Here is a 21,332-nt window from a genome sequence, read left to right as displayed (position 1 = left end):
GGTGCTTGGTGTGAGGAACAAATAGTTTCTCTCCCACTGAGAAGCCGTCTTGATTTATTTATTCATCCATAGCCTCCTGCTTAGATGAAAATAAAAGTTAAGAAGTTTCAAAGGAGATGTTGCATGGGAAATGGGGGGTAGCTTGGGATTCAGTGGGATAAAGGCATCATTTTGTTTTCCATTTCTGGAGACTAGGTATCAAATTATGCTTCAGATCTAAAACTGACATCAGCTGATCAGCGGAGAGGTTCCAATATTATTTTATTTTAATCTGTCCTGGTCCAAATCAACCACAATGCAAGGTGGCTTCCAGTAGGGTTGTCATCCCTCCCCTGACACTACAGATAAGAACAGAAAGTTTCTGATGGATCACCAGAAAATACATGGCTGATCTCAGGTGTGTGTGCCCCCCCCCCCCCATTTTACTCATCTGCACTAACTTTTGCATGGCAGACTTGAAGACCTGCTTGTCCCACTGGGGGAGAATGAGCACAATGGATGATAGGACTGAGAAACAAAAAAAGAATAACAGCTACAGCTGCCCTTTTTCCTGTATATGGAGCAATTAAAAATTCCATGCCAAGTATGTGGGGTAAAATGAGGCATTCCCAGGCCTACTGGTATTCTTATTTGGACTTTATGGTCTTGAGTTCCACAATGCAGAAATGTGTCTAGCTTCTATTAGCATAAGAGTCCTATATGCTAGCCATACTCTTCAGCACAGAGTGTGCATTCAGATGCTGCATATTACCATGAACAGTTGGGATGGCAGAAGCATTAAGCACAGAATGCTGCTAATATGACAATGGATAAATATATTTAAAACCAGAGTACAGTAGTAGAAAGTAGGGCAAAAAATCAGGAGCAGTTAGCATTGTTGGAGCTATCTATGACTATGCAGTATGAATAGTCACACTCACTATTTTGTAGAGCCGTGCAAAAACTTTTATGAAAAATATTATACACTCCAAAAATAGCATGCTGTCTCCATTTCTTGAAGTGGAAAGGCCAATTTAAAGACTGGTCTTGTGTTGCTGCCCTCTGAACCTCTTGTGGAGGAGGCATAAGAAGGGCTTCCGATGATTGCAGGGTCTGGGTGGGTTCATATGGGGAGAGGCGATCCTTGAGCTATTGTGGTCCTGAGCTGTTTAAGGCTTTATAAGTAAAAAACAGGACTTTTAATTGGGCCCAGAAAATAATTGGCAGTCAGTTCAGTCAGGCCAGGATCAGTGTAATATGTTCAGACCATATTGCTCCAGTGAGCAACCTGGCCAATGAATTCTGCACCAGCTGAAGTTTCTGAACAGTCTTCAGAGGCAGCCCTACATATAACATGTTGCAGTAATCTAACCTAGGTTACCAGAGTATAGGTGACAGAAATTGAGCTATTCCTGTCCAGACAGAGGCACAGCTGGGCCAGCAGCTGAATCTGATGAAAGGCATTCTGTACCACTGAGGCCACTTGAGCCTCAAGCAACAGCAAAGGATCCAAAAGTACCCTCAAGCTACATGCCTGCTCCTTCAGAGGGAATGTAGCACAATCAAGAGCAGGCAACCTCCCACCCATCTGGTCTAGAGAAACACCCACTAGTGCTTATCTCAGTCTTATCTGGATTGAGCTTCACTTTGTTGACTCTCATCCAGTCCATTACCAAGGCAAGACAACAGTCCAGCACCTCCACTGCCACACCTGAAGACGTAAAGGAGAAGGAGAGCTGGGTGACATCAACATATTGCTGACAGTGTACTCCAAAACTCTGGATAACCCCACTCAGCAGTTTCATGTAGCTGTTAAGCAGCATAGGAGATAAACTGAACCCTGAGGAACCCCACATTGAAAGCTCCATGGGACCAAAGAGCACTCCCCAAGCATCAGCCTCTGGAAACAACCATTCAAGTAGGACCAGAACCACCACAAAGTGCTGCCACTCATCCCTCCAGAAGGATACCATGGTCAATTGTTTCGAAAACTGCTGAGAGGTTGAGAAGAATTAACAGGGACACATTTCCCCTGTCTCTCTCCCAACAGAGGTAATCATACAGGGTGATGAAGGCAGTTTCTGTGGCAAAACCAGGCCTAATCCCTGGTTTTAACATCCAAAGAACCTGAAGGATGGTATAGATGGGGCAAACTTAACATCCCATTTTGGACTCTATTGTTTTATGAAGCAGACCTTTTGGAAGCCAGTCAGTTCAAATTAGGATGCCCTGACAAACATTTTCTCCAGAGTCCTTGGGAAATATACTTTTTAGACATCCACAGTGGCCAGAGTGGGGGATAGAAAGAGGTTTTTCTTGCAGCAGCTAACGTCAGGCAGCAAATCTATATCTGATTTTGGCAGATTCCGCACCAGCCTATTATTACCACAGATACTGCTGTGAAGAGATACTTGAACAGAAGACATGGATGAACTAGGAGGAAGGAAATAAGCAAGAACCCTGTACTGTGGCAATGATCTAAGTTCCACCACCCCACATGTCACAATGTATTCTGGATTTGTTTTGCATTCATTAAACTGGGCTTCTTGCATTTCTTTCCCATGTAGCTAAGGAAATAATCACAGCCTGCCATTTACCGTGCACTTGGCCTTTCCGGCCATTTCAGAAGGCTGCAGATTAGTCATATGGATTAACACACCCCCCCACTTCCCTTCCCAAGAGCCATACAGAGAGGATTCTTGAAGTCCAGACCTTGTGACCTTGTGGACCTGTCAGATCTGATTCACAACACGCACCCAACTTAGGGAGTGGACAGCTCTGGCATTCTGGCTTTCCCTGCCTCCTCCCTGCGTACAAAGGCACCACTTAACTACTACGTATTAGCAATATGAACAATTAGCATTCACATGAAAGACGGATGGCAACATAAATTAAATCCTGATAAGTGAAAGAAGAGAGGTTTTCAGGCTGTAAATAGACATTCAAAGAGAAGCCAGGTTTTGGCTGCAGGGGGGACGGGAGATTGTCTGAGTGACTGAAAGAGCGCACTATGTAAAATCCTGTTCCCAGATACAGTGGTACTTGGCACTTTAGCTAATGGGGCGTCCTGCTGCACAATTTCTGTTCTCATCCTGAAGCAAAGTTCTTAACCCGAAGTAATATTTCTGGGTTAACACCTCTAGGCCTGCCAGATATCCAGGTATGGGTATCCAATAGGTGTAGGACCTCTGCACAAAATATTTAACATCTGTAGTTGCAAATAATTTGGTTTAAGCAGATACAAGTTGGATTTTTTTTGCATATAGGTCCTTTGCCAGTGAGATGCTCATGCATAAACAGCAAGTGAGAAATGCTTTCATTGTGAACAGGGAGGGCAGACTCAGTCCTCCCATCTCACATGAAAGCTAAGTTTATCAGAACTGGGCCAAGAACAGAAGGCGTTTGAAGACGCTGCAGAAGCCATCAGAATCAACCTCAGAGCAACCCTACCACTACACCCGGTGAAGTGGCCCACCTCAGGCATCTTCTTATGGGGATATGCGGGTCATGAGTGGATACAGCCAGCCAGAAGTGGGGTCCAGAGGAAGAGCAAGACCTGGAAGGAAAGCTCAAGGTAGAGGAAAGGGGGCTGTGGTTAACACATGTCAGGGAACTGACATCAGAGCAAGAGGTGGAGGCAAGGCTCCAAAGCGATGCTGGAGAGGGGACCAGCAGGGGGCAAGGAATTCAGCGTAACACCAGTAGAGAAGGGAGGGAGATGGAGGATTCGGAGAGAGGTCTCCAAGACACTTCACCCGAGACTAGTGGAGAGAGCACGGGGACGCCTCTGTCTACTCCTTCCTTGCGTAGAAGAGTTCCGCGCAGTTAGAGTAGGAGGAGACTTGGCGTCAAACAGCTCTTATGCTGGAAGAGGCTCAAGAAACGCCCACTGACGGATTCTGCAAGCGACTGAACGGCCACGGAGTGAGGGCTGTCAGCCAAGGCATGGTTAGCCAGGCACTCTAGCCAAAAGTAACTTACACACAAGTAACCCCTTATAACCATTACAACACAGCCACAGGCAATTTAAGAAGCTAAGAAAGGGTTAAAAGCTGAGTGTGAGTTGAGTGTGCTTAGAGCCAGCAGATACAGCATGTAAGGGAAAGGAAGGAAGAGATAAGGAGCTAGAGGTGAAGGAGAATAGGAAGGGACTTGTGACAAGGGATGGCATGGTGCACCTAAGTGCTGTGGGCAGCTGGGCTCAAGGTAAAGGCTGTGTGAACAGAGACCATAAAAAGGGATAGCAGCAGCAACAACAGGCCTGAATGGCCATGTTCCTGCTGGAAAAGTGCAAATCACTGAAAGGATGAAAGCAGGGTAGGCAAAAGACAGACACTTGGCTTTCATAAGGCAGGTGAGCTATGCCACCCTGCTGGGCTATGGGATATGGCTCCCTATGGTGTTTAACTGCCCCCATTGCAAATCTGTGCACTGTGACAAGCTACCCTTAAAAGGCAACAAGCTGTCATTTGGTTTGTCTCATTTCTTGTGAAGAGGACATGGACACTTCAGATGGGACAGCATGCAGCAGCTGGTCTTTTGGAGTATGTTATTCTACTTTATCAACTGCCGGACCAGTTTTGAGTCCAACTGAAAGTCCTAGAGCTCACTGTTAAAGCCCTAAAACATTTGGAACTAGGATGGTTAAAAGACCGTGTGTGTTTGTATATATAAGTAGCTTGGACTATGTTTTATTATGTTTTTATATGTGCGGGAAGCCACCTAGAGTGGGATGATGATGATGACTATAATAATAATTGCTCACTGTTGCTCGCTTCACTCACCAGCTGCACCTCCCTGCCACCCCCTGTGAAACCTCCACCTTTACACCTGACCAAAAATGCCACAAGCTTATTTCTCTTGTTTTCAGCAGCAGCAGTGACAGGGGCTAGTGTGGGGTGGTTTGCAAAGCCCACTCCACCCTCATCCTGCCGCTTCCTGCAACGCAAGGGAGGTACTGCTACCACTGAGCAGTCAGGGCTCCCCTCTCAGAAGAAAATGCCTACGAGGATTTCTGTGTTACTTCTGGTACTACTCTTCCTCCTGTGAGTAGCATTTGAAAAGGGGGGGGTGGGGAAACTTCCCTCTTAAGCACCTAAATCTCATAGCGATTAACAAATGTTAAAGGAATTAATATGGCTTTAAGCCACTGCCTAGCCTAAGGGTGAGGAAGGGTGAAAGACAAGCAGCTTCCCTCAGAGCCATCCTGCCAACAGCATGCATAATGCCACATGGAATTATGGTGCAGGGCTAGCCTGAAATGCCCCTGCTACCTAGTTGTATAGACTTGAGTGTGTTTGTGTTGTTTACTGTGCTGTGGCTCGCAGTAAGACACAAAAGGAGGAACACGCATCAGTTTCTAATGAGTCTGGTAGGACCCTTGATGCTCAGCAATCCCCATCACTTGAGAATGTAACAGAGGTGATAAACAACTTGACTTAATTTCCTGGAGCAAGCTTAAGGGTGGTGGTTCTGTACATTGGGGGAAACCCAATGTCAGCTGTGTTGACATTAGCATCTTCCTTCCCCATCCCTGGAACAATTTGTGAAATGTTTTTAATCACAGACCAGTAAGGTAGAAGACGGACATAAAAGGAGGATAAACATGCACACAAATAACTACTACCGCTAGAGCTTGTGGTAATTAAAATCAAAATCCCACTGCATTAAATGAAACAAGAAATCTCAGCTAGATCATACATGACAGGTGGCCATCCAACCCCTGCTTAAAAACTTCAAATGAAGGAGAGTCCACAATCTCCCGAGAGAGACTATTCCACTCTCTAACAGCTCTTGCTGTTGGAAAGTTATTCTTGATGTTTAGTCGGAATTTCCTCTCTTGTAACTTGAATCCATTGGTTCAGGTCCTACCACAGTAAAATGGTTTGCCATTTGTTGATAGTCACAAGAATTCAAACAGATCCAATATGACTACTAGCAGAAATGCAGTGAGGTGTGAAATCCACCAGTGTTGATAACTTTGAAAATGACATATTTTATGATATAGAGATAGGAGAATGAGTTGTATGCTAAATATGGGGATAGTATCCCCCCCCCCCCCAGTACTGGATAAGGCACAGGGGTCTTTGTAGCATTAATAATAGTTTGATCCTAGCAAAGATTTTATGTTACCGTCGGTACAACTTCACCCCAGTTATAATAAATTCTACTATAGCCTTTCTTCATATAAGAGCTATACAACACTTAAAATAAAAAAAAAGACTCTCAATATGTCTAAAAGCACGGTAGAGATTAAGTGTCTCCGGGCTTTGCTTTCAGCAGTAGAATCAGCATCCCCTCAATAACCAGTCTTAGGACTTTCAAATAAGAGTTGAGAGGGGGACATCATTACCTTTTGAAACATCCAGAGGCTTTCTGGAGCAGAAAATATTATCAGATCTAGGCCTAGGCCCTTGCGTCCAACTTGCTCCCTTGATATTTATGGAGATCATATCATGTGTCACATAAGAAAGACATTGGAAACGTGCAGTGAATTTTGTACAATAACAAGAAGAAAAGAGACAAAGATAGAAGATAATAAAAAAGTGTGTTTTCTTGTTCTCAGAGCTAAACCACAGTGAAACGGCTTGACAATGGGCAGATTGGGTTCCCCCCTTTCGCTTGTCTTCCCTCGACATGTTCGCCCCATGGGAGCAGTGATGGAAAGTGCCCTGCTGCAGAGTTAATGTGAGGTTTGGAGCTGAATTTTTTGACTAGCTGAGCTCAGCACCTGGGAAAGCTGCAGTTGATTAGCTCCTCTAAAAGCCCAGGTCCCAATAATTCACAGAGGAGCAAAGTAATTGTGGCCACTGCTGAAATGCAAGGATGCAGGTAGCCCAAGAAGAATAGATGGTGGATTTGGAGCATTCCACAAAGGAGGGGGTGGGCAGAAAGAGGAGGGAAATGTATATTCTACTCACGTTTGTGATTTTCATTTCTGTGGACAGGTGGGGAGCGTGTCTCCTGCTCTTGAGCATCATCCCCCTCCTCACTAGCAAGGTGGGTGTGAGCATAATGGTAGCTCAATCCTGGCCTGTTCTTGTAGCGCTTTCCACAGACTGTGAACAGAGAAAACACAAAGAGCAGAAGACAGAGGATGATACATCAGTAACAACTAAAGTGGCCTTAAGTATTTCCTCACTGCTGCTGCCTTTCCCAGACAAACAGACGTTTATTTCTATTTCATAACACCAGAGGGATAGCTCTTCACTGAGGGCTAAATACCCACAAACAAAATACCTGTCCCTCCAGTCAGGTTTGAAGTAAAATATTTCTTTTAAAACACTCAGAAGAGGCAACCGGACATGGACTGAAAGTCTGAGGAAAACGTGTTTTCCACTGGACAGTGCATAGCTGAATAAATGAAATGTAGAGTAAGAATCGGCCCCAAAGGTATCTCAGGGTGTATTCAGATGTGGGGAATATTGCATTAGTTTTCTGGATTATAATTTCATCCCATTTTCTAACATTACTTTCACACCAAAGTACCTGTCGTGCTATGGAACTACAGTGGTACCTCGGGTTACATATGCTTCAGGTTACAGACTCCACTAACCCAGAAATAGTACCTCGGGTTAAGAACTTTGCTTCAGGATGAGAACAGAAATCGTGCAGCAGCGGCGTGGCGGCAGCGGGAGGCCCCATTAGCTAAAGTGGTGCTTCAGGTCAAGAACAGTTTCAGGTTAAGAACAGACCTCCGGAACGAATTAAGTACTTAACCCAAGATACCACTGTATGGCTTTTTGACCAATATACTGGCATGCCATGCTAAATTTCATTCAAACCAGTGGGTGCAGTGTGATACAACAACAAACGTCATTGGACAATATTTCTATGCTCACACCCCTTCTGCACATGCAGGCATCTGTTCCCCCATGATTCCCTTGTGCAAACAGCAGGAAAGAACTGTACACTGCTCCAAATTCCATCCCTTTACTGCAAACAGATTTTTTTCTGCAACCAACTAACATGCAAATGAGCGTTAAACATGCACCATCTTCTACTGGTTTTCCAGAAGTGGCGTTTACGTCCTGTGAAAGCTCAACTATAATTCAGAAAGTAACAGTTAAGGGAACATTGAGGAAATGGAATGATCTATGTGTGAATACAGTCTCAGTTTAAATTTAGATGCTGCACGGTTAAGGTCACAGCCTGAGTGCCATGCTGTGGTAGCTCGCCTTCAGACTAGGGACAGTGAGCTGCCAGCATTTAGGGATCAGATGCCTCAGAATTCATGTTAACGAGAAAATTCCCAGGGAAACATGCCCTGCTGAAGCTGATAGTCTTTATCAATTTTAAATATTTTTCCATTAGAAACTGCTTTCTGGGTATTAGCTTGTGAGCATTAATAACAAGTTATTATCAGTGTTCCATTGAAGAGACTGAAGCATGTGTTGTTGTTGTTGTTTAGTCATGTCCGACTCTTCGTGACCCCATGGACCAGAGCACGCCAGGCACTCCTGTCTTCCACTGCCTCCCGCAGTTTGGTCAGACTCATGTTTGTGGCTTCGAGAACACTGTCCAACCATCTCGTCCTCTGTCGTCCCCTTCTCCTTGTGCCCTCCATCTTTCCCAACATCAGGGTCTTTTCCAGGGAGTCTTCTCTTCTCATGAGGTGGCCAAAGTATTGGAGCCTCAGCTTCACGATCTGTCCTTCCAGTGAGCACTCAGGGCTGATTTCCTTAAGAATGGATAGGTTTGATCTTCTTGCAGTCCATGGGACTGCAATTCTTCGGCGATCAGCCTTCTTTAAAGCATGTAGAAGCATGTAGAAAGGTTAAAATAGCTTATTATGAACACAAATGATCTGTGCTTATATTAGAATTATATTATTATATTTGTTCATGTGCTTATAATCTTTTTAGGCCATCTCTGTGGATAATGTTTTTTTCCTCTCTCTCTTTCTCTTCTCTTTCTCTCTCTCACACACGTAATGTGTGTAGACCCATTATAATCAATGAATTTGAGACCATTGATTTTAATTGACCTGTTTTATAACTAACATTGGATGTCATGTCACCCTATCTATTCCTCAATGGAAACTGGCTTGAGTGAGAGAGCTGAGGCCCTGGAGGAAAACCATCCTAGTTATGGCAAACAAGCTGAAATTACAATGCTACAAACTATCTATTAACTCAAATTGAATGCAGCTCTGGTGGCATGCAAATTGCAGCTCTGGCACTAACAGTAAGTTGTAGTTGTTATCATTATTTAGGAGTGATACTTATATAGCACTTAATATACCACTCTCTAAGCAATTCTCATAAGATATACTATAAAATCACAACTATACTACATATATACAATTACAAAAACTCACAACAATAAAACTGACCAGTGCATACTTTATTTATTTCATAAAAATTATATACTGCTTAATTGTAATAATAAGCCTGCTAAACAAGTGGGTTTTTAGCAGGCCTTTAAAACTCATTATAGTTTCTGCCTCTTAAACTAAATGAGTCAGGTTGTACTATATCTAACAGAAATAAATGTTAGCAGGTCAACACCATGTGGAAATGAGGACATGATGAATAAGGTCAATGAAAAGCATCATTCTTTGTTTACACAACCGGCTGTTTTAACTACCAAGCATCAACATTGGGAGAGATGCACAAAACTGTGCAGGAACTATTTTGAAAGATTATTACCCTAGACGTCCTGAGAATATTGTCAATAAGCTTGAGAATATATCAAAATATTTCTAAATTAAGACATTTAATTAGAGGTCTAAGAAATACTGGATAATGGCAGAATTGGGAAAAGAATAGAACATCTTTTTAAAAAAGATTCTGATGAGGTGCAGCTATCTTAGCCCAGCTATTCTTTTAAGGAAATAAAAAATGAGTGGTCTGGATGGTAAGGGGCAATGATCAAAGCAATACTTAGACATATTTAAAACATGAATGTTGATACATATCATACACACTGTCCCATTTGACAGGTGTAGAATGTATAATTAATACTACCTTTCTTATTTATATAAGACTATTACAGTCAAGCAACTGTCAGGTATTGAATGTATAATTAATATTACCTTTCTTATTTATATAAGACTATTATCAGAATCCTCACATGTGTGCTGAGAGTAAGCTATTAGGACAGTTGTCAGGAACAATACCTAGTCTGCAGAGCTCAGTAGTTTTCTAGGCTTCAGCTTCATTTAACAGCCACCTCGTTCAAACTAAAGTGAGTGAGAACAAACGTCTAAAGCAGAGGTGCAGAACCTCTGACTTCAGGCTAATTAAACCCGCCAGGCCTTGCAATCCAGACCACAAGGCTGTTTTCAGCTGGCCACACACACCTGTTACTTACCTGATGTCATATGACATCAGCCACAGCATAAGCAAAGCTGCTATGGAGGAATCCAGAGCCTCAGAGTGTCCTCCCAATTTTTCCTCTGCAGCCCTAGCTTCCGAATGGATCCTATCACTGCCAAAAGCAGGGGGCCTTGCATTCAGTGCCAAATGTGCATTGGGGCTGCAAAGGAAATATTGAGAGCAATTGTTCCTTTGCAGCCCTGGTTTCCCGCCTGATGGAACAGGTGCCCTTTAAGCAAGCTCTCAGGGAACGGGCACCAGAAATTGAGGGGAGGGTTGGATACTGCCCACGGACTGTCAATTGATCAGTGATTTAGATAGATGTACTATGCTAATCAATGCGTGCTCCTAGAGCAAATTTTCCCACAAACGGAAGTAGCAGGAGCATTAGATGCCAGGAAACAACAAGCTAAGAACATTCCTTATTCCTAAGGAATTGCTGAGTGAAACAGGAAAAGAACAAACTTCAGGTGCTTGCTGAGAATATGGTAAGAACTGCGGAATAAAAAATATATTTGGAATTTTACTGTGGCGTGGTGAAGGAAAATGGAATGAGGCCAGAGGTAACATGCATTAAACAATGATTCCACAATATCACACAGAGCAATCACTTCCAACAAAGTATGCTGATCTGGGCCACTTTCGTTCAGTCTTCTCATCTTGGCATAAACTTTGGAATGTATCTGCACGTTTCACTAACTGAAGATTTTCCACAAAGGAAAGCTGAGTTTAGGATAGAAATTCAAACCAGCTATGGTGCCATCTCACGTCTGTTTCCATGCAGGACCTCATTTATTGTTAATTATATGGATTCATTCACCCTTCCTTCCTTCTCAACTTCAGTAAAGGAGATTGCCATTGATCAGCCCAGGTTTTCTATAACATTAGAGCAACTAAGCCAATGAAAGCCAGAGGAGACTTACATTCACAATCCCCCTGTAATATCAGGACAATTCCACCAATGTTATCAATGGAAACAGGGCAGGAAGAGGAGACTGAACCAAGCAAGTAAATTGCAGAGGTGAGTTTAGTCTAGTTTTATGTTAGCATTCACCCAACCTATCCTTTGTTCCAAACAACATTTTTTTGAAGTTTAATTTTTAAAACTTTATCATGGATCCTAGCAGTGCTTTAAAAAAAAGAAAGAAAAAGAAAAGATGCCAGGACTCACCATAAAGTTGTTACAGTAAGTGCTACGCTTTTAACTTTTGGGAGAAAAAAATGGTGTTGGTACTGTGTACCTTTGAGTACTCCCAGAAAAAAGCACTGAATCCTAGTATCCAAAATCAAAGGATCAGAGCAACTGAGTAAATGAAACACAGAGGAGGCTAACCTACAAGCCCCTCGTAATATCAGGACAGTTCAGCCAATGTTATCAAGGGAAACAGGACTGGCAGAAAAGACTGACCTGAGCAAGAGGTGAAGAGGTTGAAAGAGGGAAAAGTGAATGTACAGCATACCACCCTTCTTACGGATAGGCTCTTCACCAGTTATAACAAAAATAAAAAAATAAAAAGTCAGCTCCCAGTCTCCCACCACCATTCCAGCTTATAGCAATCTTGTTATCGAGCACATCTAGGAACCTGAATTAAATAGCGCTTTGCTCTTTGCTCACCTTTCTGTGCTTTCCTTTTCTAGTTGGCCAGCCCCTTGAGCAACAGTCACACCACATGGTAGGTTAGGGAAGCATTCATATAAAAGGCACTTCCGTAGACTGAATTCTATATTGGTTAATTCAAAAACAGCTCTTACGACACAAGATACCAGGTTGGGACTTCATTAGGTTAAATGTGTGGTGCTTAAGGTGCCTTCTAAATTGGTGGGAGAAAGTCCTCAATTACAATACAGTAGCGCCAATAAAAAGCCAATGAACAGAGCCTTTGCAGGGGTTAGAATGGCAGTAATGGAAACAGGAACTCTTACAAAAAGCAAGTTCATTCTGAGTTGCTTATTTCAATTACATTCTCTGCCGCATCTGTCATAGAACAGAGGGAGGGATTGATACAACTGAGCACCCAAGCAGGGCTCAGTCACGTACTGTGCATGCAGTGTTCGAACCTCCCATTGTTCTAGGCACATTTTGCGACAGGGGATTTCATTAGCGCGAGCAGTTTATGAGCTCTGGGCACAGTACTGCACCTAAGATTTCAGATTAAAACTGCAGAGTGGAAGGAAAGGAGGACCATTTTCTGCCTCCCCACTTCCAGCCACTCTCTGAAGACTGGAGATGAGACCCTCTTAAGAATATTAGAGGGTTAAGCAGGGGAAGGACTAGACCATGTGAAAAAATGAACATAATATTTTAGCTGCACTGCATTCATTTTCAGCTTTGTATTCTTGTTATAAAAATATGTGCCTTCACATTCCGTTGTTGCACCCATAATCTAGGTTTAAAGTGCTATTTAGCTCCTAGGTTTCGTATCTCAGTTTCTAACACTGTGTACATGACAGTTCTGTCCAAGTGAGAGATGGAGAAAGAGCAGCATGAGATTTTGCATTTGGACTGGAAAAAAAAAGTTTTGGGGAAAAGGGAATTGCATACCTGTAAAGTACCTAAGTATTCAGGTGATACTTTTTATTTCTAACCACAGAGTTGAGCTAGGTGTTAAATGAGCAATGCATATAACAGTTTTCAGGCAGAGTTTGTGTGTATTTTTTTAATGGAAAGCAACCACAGGAGGCTGGTAGTTTCTGCAGAGGGACAGCATGAGGATAAAGAGCTATTTCACCCCTTTCCCCTCCTGCCCCAAATCACCCCCAATTCACAATGGGAGAGAAAAATGGCTACCTCTATAGAAATGCAGGCAAGGGACTAGTTTTGAGAAGAAGAAAAACGTAACTGGGAGGGAGTAGGTGAAGCAGCTGCTTCTCCCCTCCTCACCATACCTCTGCTCAAACTGGCAGCCTCCCACAACTATTTTTTCATTTGAAGAAGAATGCTGGGAGGCTGCTCATGCAGCTCCCATGTAGCATTTAGTGTGGCCCTATCTGAACCACAAAAAGAAAAGAGAGTGACTCATGCGGTGGACATAGATACCAAGGCATGAAAAGCCGCAAATGAAGCAGAGAGGGAAACTGAGCCTAAGAGAAAGAAGGAGGTGAGGTGAGGTGTGGTGTGGTCTCTTGCCATGGGTTTCATTTTCACTCACTCTCTCGCTCAAAAAATAGCAAGAGCAAGTAGTGATGGGAGTGGCAGCTCAGCGAATTCAAAAGCAGTGAAATGTGTTTCATTTTCTGGAAAGGAATGAATTATGTCTTGATTACTGCACCAGACTGAAAGCAGAGTGGAGGGTCTGGACACTACTTACTGTCACAAACGTAAGGTTTATCATGGTCGTCCATAGAAGAAACATCATTCCTTCGCCTGCCACCTCCAGAACCCCGAGCCTAGAAATAAACCAAGATGTTAATGCAACAGCCACCACCCAGACATTACAGTGCTATCTCTAGGTATCTTCTGCGCTTTGCACATGCACAGAAGTGCTGAATCGCAACCTGCGTGTGCGCAGATGCAGCACTGCGGGTTGTGAACGCTGCAGGTTGCAAACGTGCCTCCCACACGGATCATGTTCACAACCCGAGCGTCCACTGTAAAAGGACACTTTCTACTCATGTAAAAACACCAGGCAGGTCCCACAAAATAACCCAGAGATGCATTTTAACTAAAAGAACACATTCTACTCATGTAACGCTGATTCCTGGACCGTCCGCGGGCTGGATTTAGAAGGTGATTGGGCCGGATCCGGCCCCTGGGCCTTAGTTTGCCTGCCCATGCCCTAGAGACTATTAAAACCGTCTCTACATGTAGGCGTAGGGACGCGGGTGGCGCTGTGGGTTAAACCACAGAGCCTAGGACTTGCCGATCAGAAGGTCGGCGGTTCGAATCCCCGCAACGGGGTGAGCTCCCGTTGCTCGGTCCCTGCTCCTGCCAACCTAGCAGTTCGAAAGCACGTCAAAATGCAAGTAGATAAATAGGTACCGCTCCGGCGGGAAGGTAAACGGTGTTTCCATGCGCTGCTCTGGTTCGCCAGAAGCGGCTTAGTCATGCTGGCCACATGACACAGAAGCTGTATGCCGGCTCCCTTGGCCAATAAAGTGAGATGAGCGCTGCAACCCCAGAGTCAGTCACGACTGGACCTAATGGTCAGGGGACCCTTTACCTTTACCTTTCCATGTAGGTGTATTTTCTGAACCAATGGGAGGACTCAGCTAGTGATTCACTTGACCTTGTTAGTGTTGCTATGGTAACCCAGTGCACCTGGCACCCTTATCTCAGGACAGCCATATTATTGGGAGGGGGGTACTCCTCAAGACATGAGACCAAGCACTGTGTAATTTAACCCATTGTTCACAATACACCAATACTAGGAGGGCCCTCTGAGACTAATTTTCTCCCTCTTGCCCATGTCCCTGGACTCCAGGACATTGGGCCAGCAGCCGCAATAAGCTGAGAAGGGAATGATGCCTCTGTTCTACAATGCTGGGGAGCAATGCTCTGGCAGGGTTGATGCAAGGCATCTCTTTTTAAAACTTCACAAGGGATACAATATAATCCTCATTACCAGGAGGAAACAAAGTGAAAGTGGAAATGTGATTTTTAAAGGATATAGTCTCTGAAAAGAGATGCTCTAAGAAATGAACACTATTAAGCATTTTGTACACATCCAAAAGTGTTATAGCATTGTTAATAGTGCAGTAATTATAACAACAGTTACATAGCACACAAAGTTTTCACTTTAAAGTCTCCTTGTTTAAAATAGGAGAGAGCGAAGCACATGCATAAATTAAAATGTCTGAACCTGGAGCTTTCAGTAAAAACTTTCCCCAAGCACATTCATGCATGTTGATTTCTAATTTCTTTTCTTGTTCCTATTTTTAAAAAAAGAAATGGTTGCTCTTGGTGCACTGAGGACACTGAATAATGAATGGTAGCTACACCTAACCTGCATTACACAATGCGCAAAATATACATCCCTCCCCCCCTAAAATGCATGCTCATGTTCTCAGGTTGTGTGTAATGTGCACTCTGTGATTTCAGGCCTTATTGTCCTGCCCATTATTTCTGCCCGACAATGTTCTTTAAATCTCCCTCTCACTGTCTGCAAATCCATATATCCTTGGCCTTCAACTCTCTTTCCCAACACTCCCATAATTTCATGGCTGGCCTCAGGGGGGCTGGCAAATAGACAGCCGCCCCAGAGGCACAAACTCGAGTGCCACGTGCTTGCTGTCAGTGCTTCAGCATGTGGCATTCAGTCATCCATGGCTGCCTTCAGCCTCCTGCCGTTCTACAGCAAGGGATTGATGTACATAGCCGGAAAGCTTCGCCAGAGCAGCCTTGGAGCGTTCAGATGGAGCCAAACAGGGACGCTTGCCAGAAGGACAGATGAAGGGGCCCAAGATTAAAAATGAAATCATGCTGCAGGAAAGGGGAGGACGTGCACAAATTGGGAATGGCCAGCACATCAGCTCCTCCGCATTATTTATGTTGCAGTGCCTATCATTCCCTCGTTGCTGCTCTGAAACAACCAAACACATGGGCCTAAATATACATTTAGGGGCCTCTACATTGCTTCTGGAAATCTAGTGCAATGGTGTTCTTAAAGCAGATGAGTGGATAAGAAACATACCTTCTAGGTCTAGGAAAAAAGGATGAGGTGCTTTGTTACAATGGCCACCTTCGGTTTTTTATGTGTCCTAGCGGGAGAGGCTGCTGGGGAAACATTGTACAGTGGTGCCCCGCAAGACGAATGCCTCGCAAGACGAAAAACCCGCTAGATGAAAGGGTTTTCCATTTTTCGAGGCACTTCGCAAGACGAATTTCCCTATGGGCTTGCTTCGCAAGACGAAAACGTGGGAGGGCTGTGTACTCCCTGCACAAACACCACTTTGGGTTCCCTCCAGACATACCTTTTATTGCACTTTCTTGGTAATTTGTGCTCATGGTGCTATCAGGGCTGTCACACACAGTCCAGCTTTCAATATTGCTTGCAGGGCAATTCCACTGCTTCATTTCCAGTCAGTGCATGCCCTATAACATTCTATAGCACAAATATTCTAACTTATTTTTGCCCCATTACAGCCGCTCCAGGCAGCAATAATGGGGAAGCATCACAGAACAAATCCGCCACTACTGTACTATGATTGTGTCAAGAACACAAAATGCAGAATACTTTCCGCAACAAAACCAGTTTGGAGAGGCCCTTTGACCCTTTTAATTGCACTCCGTCGGACTCTATTTTAACTGCAAGTTTGGCAGACTTGCCTGCAAAAATGCCCGCCTGCTGCCATCAAATGTAGTGTGTGCCTCATTCTGTGCAATAGGTCAGCTCCAAGACAAGGGCAGCCAGATGAAGTCATAGCATAAAGTGAAGGGTGGCAAGGCAGGCAGGCAAGGGTCAAAGAGGAAATTTCAAGAGTAGAAGGAGCCGCGTGCAAGAATGAGATTTTACGGGAAGATGAAAATATAGCTTGTGGACTTTTCCTACCGTTACCACAAGCACAATGTCTTTCCCTCCTGCTTTCTGCTTGTGGCACATTACAATTTAACAGATTGTAAGGTGGCCTGGGTGTCTCCCCCCGCCCAGCCCGTAAAAGCCACTTATTGATGGAGGAGAATAGAGGAGTTTGTGAACATTTGGCTAATGTAAAGATCTCCCTGCTGTGAGTCTGCTACCGGAGGTTTGCAGGGGCTGGTGCTTGCTCAAGTCCTGAGAGCCTCCAGCAGTTCACTCCAGAGAGCAGAGAGGGCCAGAACAGCCAGACAGCATGAAGAGTGGGAGGTGAGCTGCCTGCCTTCATGCTGTGTGGGTTTCTTGCCAGGGGATCTGATTACTGAGAGCCTCCAGCTGCAAGACCCATGCAGAGAGCACTGATCAATAGCCAGCTCTTCCCTGCACTGAGACCGCCAAGGGAAAAGATATAACTGCAGCCCATCTGAAAAGGCAGCTAAAACAAGCACCAAATAATAAAAGTTGTGCCATCTATGGACACAAATATCTCCATGTGTGCATTCATTCCCTCTCCCTCCCAGGTTTGTTTCTCTTACAGTTTTATTAAAAACCACAATCAGAGAGTGAAAAGACAAAAGATTCAAAGGAATCCTTGTTCATCACATCACTTTATAATGTATACATACCAATACATATGCCATACATACCATACAAAACGTATCATATAACACAGGTATCATTAAGCTCTTTGTCTATCTATGCAATCAATATAAATAGAAAGAACTGAATAGTGTTCTCCCTCCTCCCTCCCCCCCCCCCCCCCAGTGTGGCTGAGGCAACCTACCCGTCCTCTGGGCCTGTTCTTTCGCTTCGGAATATCTTCCTCCATCTCTTCCTCCTCATTCACTTCATCTGCATTTTCATCATTTTCCAAAACCCTCTGTAGTTAGAACAATAAACAGTAATTAAAAACAATTCCCAGAACAACAGAGGCTTCATAACAGAAAGGCAAAGGAAACCAGACATTGTGGATGCAGGCTCTGGCTTTGTTTGAATACAAAGCAACTTTGGATCCGGCCATTTCAAGTTATGGATTGAAAGTTCCAAACCTGCTCTCAAGGAGGACATGTAGTTTGGCTGTACCAAGCGTCAACAACCGATCATTTTTAAGACTACAAGGTGGGGTTTGGGGGTCTTCCAAAAACCTTATTGGAACCCTTCTGTTGCTCACTTTGTTCACATCTGTTCCAAGCATCTTCACAGCCCTGACTAGCTGGTGCTTTGTTGCCATTTTGGTTTTTTTCCAAATTAGTTTTCTTGGCTTTTTTCTTCCAGGGAACAGTGGCATCATTATGTAGCCTAGAAAGATGACCAATTTGGGGGTGGGGGGGGGGACACCTGGCAATGAAACAGCAGCCAGTCAGGGCTGTGAAGAGGCTCAAAGGGCACAGTGGAAGCTTCCATGGATCAACATATGTCTTCCACCCCTACTTTGCAATACATCCATTACACTGGAATGCCTCTTTTGGGTGTTTGCTGTAGTATTCCACCTCAAAATTATAGAGGAGTTTCAATTCCCATGATGCTTTTATTCAATAATTGTCTCAAATCCTGAATTTACTACAGATATCAAATACACTCACACACTCACACACTCACACTAGTGTTGCAGTCACAATGTTCGCCCTTCATGTAGTGTTGAGATGCAAATGTATCTTCCCACAAGGTGCCCCTGCAGTATTTGGTGCAGTGTTAATTTGCACTTTCTGCAGTGCATTTGTCATATGTGAAGTAAATCCACTCCTTCCCACATTCCTCTATTGTATATTCATTTTCCTTAATCTTGAAGGAAAGGGGAATGAATTGGGCTACCCACTGGGTTGTGTGGGCAGCATTTGCCCAACTGTTATTATGTTATGGTCCTTTGCAATAGTTAGTTATGGCATACCTACACAGCAACAGAGCAACACAATCACACACACACACACACACACACACACTCTTTCTTTCTTTCTCCTTCTCACCGGAGATTATGGTTATATACAGCAGCTGGTATTTGCATTTGTGTGTGCTCTCCTGTAGATTGTGGGATAAAGGTCACAAGAGATTAATAGGCTGGAGGTTGAGACTGAGCCACAAAATCTTATAAGCAGCCATTTCAGTATTACATAGACTGGAAATGTGACCAGGCCAATAGAAGAGCACTTAATCACCTGGATTTCTTGTAGAGTGTCCTCCTCTTTAGTATCTACCTTCTTTTCAAGCCCTTCTCCACGCAGCAGTGCTTCCAGTGTGGTCCCCTCTGATGTGAAGCCATCCTTCTTCAGAGGCAGGTCAACTTCTGACAAACCAAATACAACAACAGAGGCTATGGTTACTTCCTGCAGCGCCAGGGATGCACAAGCACAGATAAATCACAGAATGTGTGAAATTGAAAACCACTCAAGGAGGCTCTCTTGAGAAGTCCTGCCCAGCTCATCTTCTCTACTGCTGTTAAGACTTCTCTCATGTCATCAACTTACTTTGCGTTTCCCTATATGTGTTCCTAACAGTAAATAAGCAACCAGAAGATGCACATCACGTATAGAAGAATAGCCATGTGGATTTTCAAGCTGACTGAGAATGGGCAACAGTCAAACATGGATTTATGTGATCATTGTCTGAACACCCTGAAATAAAACACACGAGTCAATTTTTCCAATGGATTTGAATCCATTAAACTGGACTTGAATCACAATTCAAAAGTGGGGGTGTTGAGTTTTTTTTTCCAGACCTCTTCCTAGCTGACTTGTTTGCAGGAAGCTTTGTTATATTAAAACAATATAACATCCCTCTCAACATGCAGTCCATGGAGTCAGTCAGAATTCAACAACCATGTCGTGTGAAAAGCAGTTGTTACCCATGCAAAGTCTAAACAAGGGGAGAGCAAGAGGTAGATTGGAAGCTTCTGGTAGATCTCTGGGCGAGTTACAGCAGGTCAACAATAATTTCTGATCTCCAATTTTTTAACAAAATCAAAAAAGGCTTCTGTCCCGCCACAAGCTTGTAGTCTTCCCATCCTTAGTCTGAGCAACCAGTACTGTTAGCCTCGCCCTGTAAACAGTGTTTGTATTTTAAGTTCTGCTTTGCACAAAAATGATAGGATATTGGAGGCCACTTTAGATTGTTCCCTGTGATGACTACCTCCCTTTAGCAAATCATTCATGTGGAGCCATAAGAATGGTGGGCCCTCACCACCTGCCACACAAACCTCCCCAAAAAGTTTGCAATGGTGTGAAGAAATTCCCCATATCCCAGTGGCACACCCCTGTACTACAGTGAGGTGCTATTGTATTTATTTCTTTTTTTCTTTTTACTCTACCCTTCTGTCCAAAAGATAAACAGTTTTTAAAGTGCCATCCATTTATACGATTCACGTGTACATGTTGATAAAGCACCATCAAGTGGTGCCTTACATGTGTCACAGCAGCACATAATGAATTTTCAAACCACCTCTTTGTAATAGAGTCAGTTTATAGCAAGGTACCAAATGTTGACTAATACAAGCAAAGTATGTTCATGGATGAACCAATCCTAAGTCAGCCATTGAAAGAGGAAAGCTGGCTGCTGTTTCGGTGACCACAAAATGGCAGGCTTATTTTTTTAATAATCCACTAGATTATAAATTTTCCACTAGAATGTTGGCATGGTTACAGAGGAGCAAACTCCTAGGGGCCAAGCTCCCTTCGCCCCCCCCTAAAACATTTGAGAGGGTCAGGGCCCCCCAAAGTTGATGGTCATTGCCATTCAAATGGTGTTCGTGCATTGCATCATGCGATTGGTTATGTGGGGTAGTGCCCCCCACCCAATATTTTATTCAAGTTGGCACCCCTGCATGGTTATGATTAAGAAAACGCTTTTGGATAAATTTGGTATCCATTACCATGGGTCAGCAACCTTTTTCAGCCGTGGGCCGGTCCACCGTCCCTCAGACCATGTGGTGGGCCAGACTGTATTTTGAAAAAAAATAATGAACAAATTCCTATGACCCACAAATAACCCAGAGATGCATTTTAAATAAAAGCACACATTCTACTCATGTAAAAACACGCTGATTCCCGGACCGGCTGCAGGCTGGATTGAGAAGGCTCTCGGGCCGCATCCGGCCCCCAGGCCTTAGGTTGCCTACCCCTGCATTAAACTAACCTCCAGCTTTCCTGAGAGCAGACTAGACATGATCACATTCCAAGAAGCATGCTGTTTCACACCTATTGTCCCTTCCAACTCCTGGGTGCTTCCTCCCAAAGTGACAGCTAACTTAAGTGCTCATAAAGTGGTGATAATTAAGCACTGTCCCTCCTCGATAGGTGTCAGTCTCATTTCCTAATCACATCTGCTTTCAGCAATTAGCATACTCAGTCAGAAGGCCAACTTCAAAGCCCACTTGTCCCTTGACTAAATCCAAATTTGCAAATGGCTATTCACATCTCCTCTCCCAGGCCAGATTGGCCAACAGCCCCAAAGGAAAAAAATCCACCCACACAAGTGGCCTGTTTTCAAAAAGAGAGTCAGACTTCACCACCCTCAAAAAGGAACACACACA

The 21,332-nt window shown here is 43.9% G+C and overlaps 1 protein-coding gene across 3 annotated transcripts in view; it reads right to left on the bottom strand.

The window, feature by feature from the left end:
- DPF3 (double PHD fingers 3) overlaps window positions 1-21,332 on the bottom strand; it is a 190,602-nt gene that overhangs the window by 41,624 nt on the left and 127,646 nt on the right. For all 3 annotated transcript variants that reach the window (XR_014161515.1, XR_014161516.1, XM_081881861.1), the window contains exons 4-7: window positions 18,964-19,091; window positions 17,595-17,690; window positions 13,607-13,685; window positions 6,900-7,037 (exon numbers count right to left, since the gene is read on the bottom strand). Coding sequence is in view for 1 of the 3 variants with exons in the window: in XM_081881861.1 (XP_081737987.1) it covers window positions 6,900-7,037; window positions 13,607-13,685; window positions 17,595-17,690; window positions 18,964-19,091 (441 nt within the window). In the remaining 2 variants the exon portion in view is untranslated. The remainder of the gene's footprint in view (window positions 1-6,899; window positions 7,038-13,606; window positions 13,686-17,594; window positions 17,691-18,963; window positions 19,092-21,332) is intronic.

The sequence above is a fragment of the Podarcis erhardii genome, assembly GCF_964252035.2.
Source record: "Podarcis erhardii genome assembly, chromosome: 1".
Classification (NCBI taxonomy): Eukaryota; Metazoa; Chordata; class Lepidosauria; order Squamata; family Lacertidae; genus Podarcis; species Podarcis erhardii.
The sequence above is the reverse complement of the archived record's forward strand: the minus strand, read 5'-3'. Positions and strand labels throughout refer to the sequence as shown.